We start from the raw sequence: 10,724 nt of genomic DNA, 5'->3' as shown, positions 1-10,724 counted from the left end.
TGGGCCCGGGGCCCAGCCAGAGGGGCGGGGGCCTGGCCACTCAGGCCTTGGCTGGGGCCGGATTTTTGGCCGGGCTGCAGGGCCCTCCCTCCTGCTTCCTCTCCCGAGGGCTGTCCTGGCAGAGGCCCCCCTCGCACTTTCTGGCGGGAACAGGGCCAGCAGCGAAAGAACAGCCGCAGAGGGAAAGCAAGAGAGAGATGGGGGGAAACTCTGTGTGTGCGTGTGCGCGTGTGTATGCGCGTGTGTGTTTTAAGGGAAAAAAAAAAAAGAGCCCACAGTCCAGTCCAGTCAGACCCAGCCTGGGAGGCTTGTGAGCCGGCCTTTCGTAATTGCCCCCTCCCCGTGGCCCCCTCCCCGAGGCCGCCCCCTTCTCCCGCCTTCCCGCCCGCCCTCTCTCCCTCCCTCCTTCCCTCGCAGCCGACGAGGCAGCAATTACGCTTTGGGGATAAAACGAGGCGCAGAGAGCGGGCTGGGGCATTTCTCCCCGAGATGGCGGGTCTGACGGCTGCGGCTCGGCGGCCCGGAGTCCTCCTGCTCCTGCTGTGCATCCTTCACCCCTCGCAGCCCGGAGGTAGGCCTCACCCTGTTCCCCCGAAGGACCCGCAGCCCTGGGGCCGCCCGCTCAGGTGGCTGGACCGACCGACGAGAGGGCGCCCTGCCCTCCCAGCACCCTCAAGGGGGGGCCCAGGCAGGAGCCCCTCAGCCACTGGACCCTCGGAACCACCCCTCCTGGGAGCCAGCCGTGCGGAGCAGAAACCTGTCATACGTTTGCCCCGAGACTCAGAATGGTCCCAGACCAGCGCCGGCTTCTGCTGCCCCCACAGAGCGGATGAACCTTGCTCTGTCCTGGGGGGCTCTCTCAGGATGGGGGTCCCGAGCACGCTGGGGAAGGGCTGACGAGGTCCCTTCGGGTCTGTGAGCACCGGCAGTTGGCACACCTGTGGACCCAGTGGTTGTGCACACGTGCCCCAGGGACAGGGGACCTGGGCTGCAGGCCAGCTCTGCGGCAGTGAGCTCTCTGACCTCGGCAGGTTCCTCGTCCCCTGGGAAGTCGGGACCCGCTCCGGGTGATGTCAGGGTTAAGTTGATTGCAGGATTGCGGGTTGGAAAGCTGCCGCTGTGGTCTGTCCCTGATGAGAAAGGCTAGGACTTCTGAGCATGTGTGTAAGTGTGTGAGTGTGCGTGTGTGCACGAGTGTGTTACATGCCCTTGCACAGGTGTGCATGGTCTGTATATGTCCGACTGTGTCATCAGATAAAGGAGGAGGCTTCTGGGAGGGGATGAATGTTCACAGGTTCATCCCGGGACAGGTGTGTGTGTTTGTGTGTGAGTGTGTGTGTGTGTTGGAAGGAGGGGTGTTATAAGATATGTGAAAGTGCCTGTTAGCATGTGCAAAAGTCTGCCACCCAACAGGCGTGTCCCCAGAGGCGATCTGGTGTCCAGGTGTCACTGGGTGTGGTTTGTCACTGAGCACGTGCGTGCGTGTGAGTGTGTGCATGCGAGTGTGTGTGGTATGGAACACCAGCGAGGACAAGGAAGCTGGGGGAGGTATCTGTCTCCTGGCAGAGGGAGAGCCCTGAGTGCTGGGGGCCTGCGTGAACCTGGGGGCACTCCCGGGCCACCTGGCATGTTCCCTGCCCTGGTCCCAGAGGACGCCTCTCTCCGGGCTGCTACGCACCTTGGGGGGGGAGTCTGGGAGTGGTCCCCCAGCATCCCCCGAAGGTGCTCCTGGCCGTGGGGAGAGAGAGGTGCAGGCAGGCTCCTGAACCTTTGGTGGGGTAGCCTGGGTGGGGTCTGGTTTCCAGGAGAGTCCTCTTTGCCGTGAGAACCAGTGGGGTCCAGTGTCGGGATGGGGGGAGCCACTGGGTGGAACAGGGCCAGGCTGGAGGGCAGGAGCAGGAGCTGGGCAGGGGCAGCAGCTGTTTCCGTGAGATTGACCAGCAGGGCAGGACCGCTGGGAGCAGGGGCTTCCTGCACAGAGGTCAGCTCCCGAATCTGGACAAAGCTGAGGGATGCTGGCGCAGCATCAGGTGGGGCCCTGCGCGGGGCAGAGAGACCATCCCAGGGCAGCAGCCGTCCCTGGGCCTGAGATGGCAGCTCGGGTCCCATCTGAACCTCCTCCCCGGAGTCTGGCCCCTGAACACCTGCCTTCCCAGAGACGGCTCCTCGCTAGAGCATGACACCTAGCCCCCGCAGAAACACTAAGAGTAGAGAATTTTTATCTACGCTCCACAAACAGGGAGACTGAGGGTGAGGCTGGCTAAGGCAGCACCAGAGGGTGAGTACCAGCCAGCTCATCCCTGGGCTAAAGGATGAGGGAGGTGGGGGCCAGGTTCCAAGCGGCATTTGGGAAGGAGCAGGCCTGGGACTGAGTACTCCAGGGTGGGCCTGCCCTAAGAAGAATGCACCCTCAATGACCAGGCTAAATGCTCCGCTGGCCCTGTTCTTTTTTTGCAAACATAAATCTCAGCTCTGTCCCGGGTGGTAGAGTAGCCGGGTCCAAATAAGGGGTGTGTGAACTGATGCGGTCTTCTGGGGTTTGTGCCCAGAGCCTCCCAAAGGAGGGGCCCCCTCCCACATGCACAGGCTCGCACAAGCACACACACACTCACACCTGCCCGGCTCTCCTGAAGGATGTCACCCTCATGGGTCCCCCAGTCCCAAAGAACCGTGTTGCCAGTGGAGACAAAACAGGGACAACCCAGGAAGGCTCTGCGATGGAAGGGTTGTCTGGACCCATTTAAGATGGGTCAAAAGTAGCTTTGAAGATCATTTGCCCCAGACTCCCTTGCCATTTAAAGAGAGAGAGAGAAATTAAATCACTATAATTGGGACCAGCTGCCCCAAACCCCCAGAAATTTTATCATTTTAGCTTTGGGTGGTTTTTCATTTTTGTTTTTCTGATTTTGGAACTGAAGATGGTTTTGAAACAGGGGTTTTTTTTCAGCCTATTGGAATTACACAGGGAAGTTGAAACCATTCTGACATGCGGTCTCACCCAAAAATTCTTGCTTTACTCGGTCTGAGGAGGGACCCAGATGTGTAGGTCTTGTTAAAGCTGCCGCCCAGGTGACTCTGAGGGGCCTCCAGGGCCTCGGACCCCCAGTTTTGGGGTTGATGCTGCTCTCTGAGTCTGCTGGGGCCAAGGCAGGAAGGCAGGCGTACCCGAGGGGAGGGAGGGGACAGACTCAGTCACTGAAGGGCGGATTGTTTTTGAAAAGCCCTTGGCAGCCTTTCTCCATGCAAACAACAAACAGCTTCATGTGGTCTTATCTGCTCCCCAGGCCGGCCCCCCTGGACTTGGAATTGGCAAAGTCCCCTGCCAAGGCCTGCTGGCCCTCTGCTTGCTCCCAAACAGCCATCTCCCAGCTCTTTGAACCCGGAGCCCAGGGCCCAGGCAGAAGGCCCTGTGTGCGACTGGGGTCAGCTGTGGGTACCTGGCCAGGCATTTCATCCCTCTGGTTCATGGATGGTTTCTCTGGCTATAAAACAGGGAGAAGCATCCTTGCCCAGCATATCTCCTAGGGCCAGTGGGTGACTCCAGCAATGTCACATTGCAAGTAATACATCAAGTAAGAGGACTACGGGAATGCGAATTTTAAAAACCATGTATCCTCTTATTGGGGATTTGCTAGCATGAACTAATATCAGCCTTTGTAATTCATACACATTTATAAGGTTTAATTTTTCTCTTGCCACCCATGCCACGTTTTGTCTAATGGGGAGGCAGCCTATGTGTAAACAGAGACACAGTAACGGAGGAAGCTGATGAGACTGGGAGAGGGGGTGGTGTAGAGGAAATCCAAGAAGGCTTCATGGCAGAGGTGACATTTGAGTTAAATCTTGAAAGACAATTAAATGTTTGAGGGGCTTCTGTGGCTGGGAGGTGAGCCTCAGTCTTTGGGGCTCTGGGGGGAAGAACTGGAAAGAGGAGCAGATTCTACCTCAATAGGAGGGAGAGCTCTCTGTTGGTAGAGCTGATAGCATCAGGAGGTGGTGATTTGCCTGTCACTGGAGGCGTGCAAGCAGAAACACAAGATGTTCGCAAAGGAATTTCAACCCAGGCCAAAAGACTGTTATGATCCCTGAAAGTCTAGGACCATGATTCTAAGATGCAAGAGACAAGTTCCACCCTGGGCTAGCTGGTGAAACAAGCCAAACCCACATAAAACAAGACAAGTATGCTCCAGGCCAACTGCTTTGGGCCAGCTGAGCAGTGGGAACCACAGGCTCAGAGACGGCAGGGGGGAGAAGCTGAGCCCAGTCTCGGTGGAAGGGTAGGACTTGGAGAGAGGAAAGGGCATTCCTGGCAGGAGGAACAGCTCAGGCCAAGGACGGGAGGTGGGAAGCAGGATGACCCTTCGCATGAGGGGCAGGAGAGGAGACCGCTGCCTTTTCAAAGGCCTTTGATCACCACCAGTCTTATTCTGTTCTCATCTTTCCTGTCCTCAAGAGGGGCCCGGCGGGGGTCCTTTACGCCCACTAAGGCTTCTCCGTTTCCTCAGTGCAAAACGGGGATCAAAACCTCTGGCACCGCGGGCTGTCATGGTTCAGGCATGGAGTTTGGCAGACACTGTTGGGCTCTGAATCATGGAGGTGGAGAGCAGGGAGAAGAGAGAGCTGGGGAGAGCTGGGTAGGCCCTGGGGAGAGCGAAAGCAAAAGAGGAGCTGGCCGATCCCAGGACGGGCCCAGCCCCTGTGCTGGGGGGAGAACAGAAGCCCAGGAGAGGAACTGGGGGTTCAACCAGACCAGCCTGAGGTGGGGAGACCAGTAACCTGGTTGGGGATGGAAGAGGTCAGACCAGACCTCCAGGCAACTTCCTTGCCTCCCCTCCACCAAATTCACCCATCCTTTATTGAGCACCTATTGTCTCCCTGGCCCCAGGCCATGTACTGTGAAGTAGAAACAAAGTGTCAGTCATTAATTAATTTATTTTGGAGCAATTATTGAGCGAGCGCCAGGCCCAGGGCAGGTCTCTGGAACTCTTTGACAACGCAGCAACCTGGCAAGGCAGAAGCTATTAGCCCCACATTGCTACAAAGGAAACTGAAGTTCAGAGAGGTTAAGTGACTTGCCTGAGGTCACACAGATGGTAAGAAGTTGGCACTGCCGGGATTAGAGACCAGATGGGTCTGTCCTGAGCCCTTTGCTCCCTCCGCCCACCACATTGTTCTTGCAGCCCCCTCACTCCGACTCTGGAGCCAGAGAGCGGAGGGGTGAGGAGAGAGGAGGGGGAGGGGAAGGAAGGGGAGGAGGGAGAGAGGCCGAGGCAGAGAAAGGCACACGCGAGACAGTGCTCAGAGCTGGAAGCCCGAGCCAGAGAAGGCATCAAAGGACCATGTGTGCGCTTGGCAGTTGATGACAGGGCCCAAGCGCCCATTCCCAGCAGGCCCAGCCTCCTGGGCCACCTCTCTGAGCCCCTCAAGGCTCTGAGCAGATTACTTAGACACTCCAGGCCTGGATCGTAGTGCCTGGGGCGGCAGGGGTGGGGGGGAGGGGTGGGGTGGGGGGGGAGGGGGCGGCTCAGGGGCTCAGGGGCTCAGGCTCGGGTGGAGGGGCGGGTGGCGCCGGGGCTTTGGCACAGGGGGACCATGACAGCTTGGCATCCTCCACCCTCCTGGGCCATGGCTGAGGCTGACCAGGCCCTGGGGCCAGCAGGCCCAGCTGTGCAGCACAGCCAGGCCACAGAGGCCAGATGTCTGCTGGGCATGCTGGGGAGCTGCCCGACATGCTCCCCTAACTCCGTCTGTTCAGCCATGTTCAGCTGGGTGGTGCTGGGGCTCAGGCTGGGGCACTGGCAAGGCGGCTTGTCAAGGGGCCATTCAGTGGTGGTGGAGTCAGGGCCTGGTCTGCACCAGGATTGTCTGTTGCCATGACTACACATAGGCTGGGTCTGGGGCCCGGCCTCCCAGTGTTCCCCTGTGAGAGCTTCACGGGTCCGTGGGGACTGAACTCGTGATCCGGGCTGGGCAGACGGCCCCTTTGGCCCAGCCAGTGAATTAGCTTTTCCTTAGGAAACTATTCACTTTGCTCATTCATGGTGTCCCCCTCTGGGCCCCCGCACCTCCTTAGACAGCTCTGTGTCAGACAGCCAGAGCCCCACCCAAGCTCTGCTGCCCAGCGGCTAAGGACGCTGACCTCATGCTTTCCTATCAGTGTGGGAATGGCTGGGCCTCGGCTGGCAGCAGCCGTGTTTCCTTAGCGCTTGCTGTCACAGCCCGGGCCTGCTCTCCCACAACACTGGGTCCTGCCCACGCCGCTCAAGGCGGGAGAGATGTGGAGGCCCAGCCAAAGGTGCTCAGACCCAGTCCTCGGTCAGACCCTCTCCAGGTAACACAGCGTGAGCCATTTGCTCAGAGGAGTGACCTGGCTTTGAATCCAGCCTCCATCTATTTGCAGCTGTGTGACCCCCAGCCCGTGTCTTAACATCTCTGAGCCTGATTTCACATCTGTTAAATTGGAGTTAATAATTCCTGCCCTTCCAAACTTACTGGGCCATTTTGAGGAGCAGGAAAGAGAAAATGCTTTGAAAATATAAGGTGCTTGGGTGATATTGGTTACTTTGTAGACACACAGTATTGTTGCCATCATCCCTATCTTTTATCATTAGCTTTTAATTCATTCTGGCTCATGGGGGACTCTGCCTCCTTCCTTCCAGGGGTCCCAGGAGCTGTTCCTGGTGGAGTTCCTGGAGGCGTCTTCTTCCCAGGTAATGTACATGAAATTTGCACGTGCCCAGGTAAGACAGATGCTGATTAAATTTGCAAGAGGCAGACATGTGAACACTGCAAAAGGGAAAAACATTGGCATGCCCGCCGCAGAGGACTCATCAGTCACTCCTGTATTAAAAAGCTGTTTACATGATGCTGGTCTACAACTACTGAGCATAAATTTTCTAAAAGATGAAACTCAATGCCTGGAAAACGGGAGGAAAGTGGCCGCCTCACTGATCCTCTGTTGTTTACTCTTCGAACCATTAACCCCACTCTTGGGAATCCATTCAAAGGAAATAATTGAAAAGAAGAGGGAAAAAAAAAAAGCCATCTGCCCCAAGGTTCATAGGAATGTTACTAGCAAAAATGCAAAACAAGAAACCCGCTTGACAGGAGGGTGTGATTAAGTAAACTAAGGTTATGCAACTACTAAAAAGTATGCATATGCTCTCTGATGGTCAAGTGATTTTCAAGTAAAAACAATATAAAAGCAAGAGCAAGGTGCAGATGAAGAAAAAAAAAAGGGCAGAATGTTAGCTCAATGGCATGGCTGGGGGGCGGGGAGCGGGGTGGGGGGTGGATAGAGGGGGAGGCAATCTCGTCCTTTAATTGAGAAAAAAAGCATGATGTTTTAATGTAGATTGAAAAATCACAAGTAATATTTTCAATACTTAAAAAGTGTTTAAGGAACTTCCCTGGTGATCCAGTGGTTTAGAAAGCACGCTTTCACTGCAGGAGGCACGGGTTCCAGGTCCAGGGGACTGAGACCCCTCATACCACACAGTACGGCCAAAAAAAAAAAAAGAATAAAAGGGTTTGAGCATTCAGAACTCATGTGGAAGTGAAAGAAGCCACCAGCACATTCCCAGGCACACACAGAGGCAGGAAACTTTGGCCAGATGAGACAAGAGGAAACAGAGGCTCACAGAGCTCAAGGCTTGCCCAAGATCATGTGGCTAGGCAGCGATGGATTTGACCATGGGTCAGTGGATGGCTTCTTGGCAGGGACTTTGATGGTTTTCCCTCTCTCTCTCTCTCTCTCTCTCTCTCTCTCTCTCTCTCTACCGTGCCAACACAGGGGCTGGTCTTGGAGGTCTGGGAGGAGGAGGTGAGTTCAAACACCAAACTTGGCTCCTCACTGATGGGGTCTGGGTCTCAGCCTAATCCACACATATCCTTAGGCCTCAAAGCTCAGAAAACCCAGGCATTAAGGGGTCCCTCGTTTCCCAGACTGAGTGTCTAGTGAGGAGGGACTTTTCTAAAATCTAGATCCCCCAGCCCCCTAAGCCCTTGCCCCCTAAGCTCTTGCCCCCAGTCTCTTTTCCCTGGGGGGCCCTGCCTTCTTTCATATTTCTTTTGATCCTTGGTAATATCCATGCAAATCCAGCTGAGTGGGAACGATCACCCTCTTCAGAGGCCTGATAAACAGTGAGAGAGGGGGAAACCCCAGGTCAGGACGGGACCTGGGCCCCCCACCCAAGCATCTAGGTGCTGAGCTCCCAGCAGCTCCTTGTACACAGGGGAGGACCATGCTTGACCCCACAGTGAGACCCCACAGTGCCCTGTGGTGATAGTAGTGGGACAGGTGGGCTGGGGCTCCCCATTAACGACTATCTCTTCCCTCCTTCCCTCCGTAGCACTGGGCCCTGGAGGGAAACCAGCTAAGCCAGGTAAGCTCTGCAGCCTCTGAGCACTGAGCTAGGGCCAGGGGGCAGGGGAGGGAAGGGGCCACAGAGCCCTAAACCGGGCCTGTGGATGGAAGGAGGGAGTGAGGTGGTGGACGGACCCTCCCCTCTAGTCTACGCCTCTCAGGACCAGGCTAGGACCGAGCTCCAGGGCTTCCAGGGTCAGGAGGCTAGAGGCAGCTTACAGTCCTCCCTGAAGATGGGGTGTCCAGCACCGACTCTGCCCAGGCCTCTGTGTCCCCCGAGAGTCCCCTCTGCACCAGATCCCAGAAAACAGCCCTGGTGCTGGGGTCAAAAGTCAGAAATGATGTTCCAGTGGCCACCAAGTCTGTGAATGTCACTCTGGGCTCAGACACAGATAATTGGAACCTGGCCTCTGCTTGGATGATCCCAGACTCCCAAATGAAGCCCTCTCTTACTCCAGGCCAAGATCTTGGTTATCCTTGACTCTGATGATCCATTCTGAGCCCTTATCCTGACCCCAGGCTGAGCCTTGACCCCAGATCAAAGCCCTGCACCTAACCCTAGGCTGCACCCTGACCCCAAGCCCCTTTCAGCTGTGCTCCGACCATGGAGTTTTCCAGTTAAGATGTGGTTGGCTGTTTCCTGGCCCACAGGGCTGCAATCCACTACTAGGTCCACTAAGCTCCAGAGAACACACCACCCCCGCTCCAAGGAAAGAGGGTGGGTGCGTTCCTCTGGGAAGTCCTGGTGGATAAGGAGCAGGTGGAGGAAGGGGTGCCTCCGTCTGGATTTATGATCTGATCAACATGAGATATAGCCTTCCCCCCCCACCCCCCCACCCCCCACCCCGCTCCATGTCTCCCTGGCTTTGAAGCCTGAGACTCCAGGACAGTTTGCATGTCCAACAGCTCTTACGAAATCCAACCCCCCCTCCAATGTTCGATGATTCAAGTGCAAATGAATCTACAAGACCCAGATTCCCCTTCCCTGCAGCCCCATCTGGGTTGTGAAACGCTAGGGCTGGGGCCAGGCAAGAGAGAGAGAGACACAGGAGGGCAGGAGGCCTGGGCATAGGGTTTACTGGGGTCTGTAGGAGTCTGCAGGGCTGGGAGCCCTTTGGGATTCACTGCTTATCCCAGCAGAACCTGTTTCCTATCTTCTCAGAGGAGTGAGTGATCTTAAAAGGGTCTTTGATGGTGGAGAGAGAACAGAGGAAAGGCTAGATAAGCAAGAGGGTGGAATTAGGATCGCACGTATCTGGAAAGACCCAAACGGAGGAAGTCGTGACTGCAGAGCTAGAGGAGGGACTGGGTGATCCCGCTGGCAGCCGGGGACACACGGTCGGTTGTGATGAAACACCAGAGAGAAGGCTGAGAAAACTGCACACAGTTGCAGTTGATAAAGTGAAGCTTTGAGTAACGAAAGATTGAGCGTAGACTTCCAGAAGGACTTCCAGCTTGGGGTGAAGATGTAGACCGGGAGGAAAGTCAGGACCTGGACTGATGAAAAGCGACTGGACTCCATGCAAAGGCCTGGACTGGGCCACAGTGCCCCCCAACACAGGGCATGCCCAGGAGAGATGGAACTGGGCACAGGCAGCGAGTGTCATGCCTGGGAACAACTAATCCCTTGGCGAGCAGAGGGTGGGTGGCCTGGCAGCTGCTCCTTGTGGGCCTCAGTGGGCTGGCCCCGCCTGGGCTCTCAGTGGGGGACCAGGCAGCTGGGACCCAGCACCACCCCCACCCCCAGCACCGGCTGCAGGCCAGTCACCCACCAAAGAGCCCAGGAAAGAGCAGGGGGGACATCCAGTGGTCACCCCAACAGGCTGCAGACACAACATGCTCTCTGCTCACAAGCCCTGTGGTCCCGGGAAGGTTAGGGACATGCCGGCCCTTTTGTACATGGGGAAACTGAGGGCAAGTGACTTGCTGTTTCACGCAGCGAGTAGCGGTGGGGCAGCAAGATTTAAATCCAGAGCTCAGTGACTCTGGAGAGTGACGGTTGGATAAGCCAGGCCTCTCGGGGCTCCCAACCTTGGCCATTCTCACCCCCCTCTCCTCCTCACCCCTCTCTCCCTCTTTTCAGGGGCTGGACTCCTGGGGGCATTTGGGCCAGAGAAGTCCACGGGAAGAAGGGGAGCAGGGGTGGGACTCTGCTCAGGCTGCAGGGCAACCCTGGGGGGGTGGGGCACGGGAAGAGGGCAGATGGCTGCAGAGAGCCACCTGCCCCCACCCCACCCACCCAGCCTCTTCTCGCTTCCTGGCCGGTCCCCATCCTCTCCTCCCGGCCCCTCTGCGGTCAGGAAAGACCAGAGGGTGTCTGCTGCCCTGCTGGACCTCAGGAAATAGGCCAGGCTGGAGA

The 10,724-nt window shown here is 56.8% G+C and overlaps 1 protein-coding gene across 5 annotated transcripts in view; it reads left to right on the top strand.

Annotated features, from left to right (window-relative positions):
• Positions 405 to 10,724, top strand: part of ELN (elastin) — a 32,686-nt gene continuing 22,366 nt past the window's right edge. For 4 of the 5 annotated variants that reach the window (XM_018040742.1, XM_018040739.1, XM_018040740.1 and 1 more), the window contains exons 1-4: positions 408 to 571; positions 6,660 to 6,710; positions 7,793 to 7,822; positions 8,352 to 8,384. In XM_018040742.1, coding sequence (XP_017896231.1) covers positions 490 to 571; positions 6,660 to 6,710; positions 7,793 to 7,822; positions 8,352 to 8,384 — 196 coding nt within the window. In that variant the 5' untranslated portion in view covers positions 408 to 489. Of the gene's footprint in view, positions 572 to 6,659; positions 6,711 to 7,792; positions 7,823 to 8,351; positions 8,385 to 10,724 lie in introns of all 5 variants that reach the window. The other variant, XM_018040738.1, reaches the window with a different exon arrangement.

Source organism: Capra hircus, chromosome 25 (assembly GCF_001704415.2).
Source record: "Capra hircus breed San Clemente chromosome 25, ASM170441v1, whole genome shotgun sequence".
Classification (NCBI taxonomy): Eukaryota; Metazoa; Chordata; class Mammalia; order Artiodactyla; family Bovidae; genus Capra; species Capra hircus.
The sequence above is the reverse complement of the archived record's forward strand: the minus strand, read 5'-3'. Positions and strand labels throughout refer to the sequence as shown.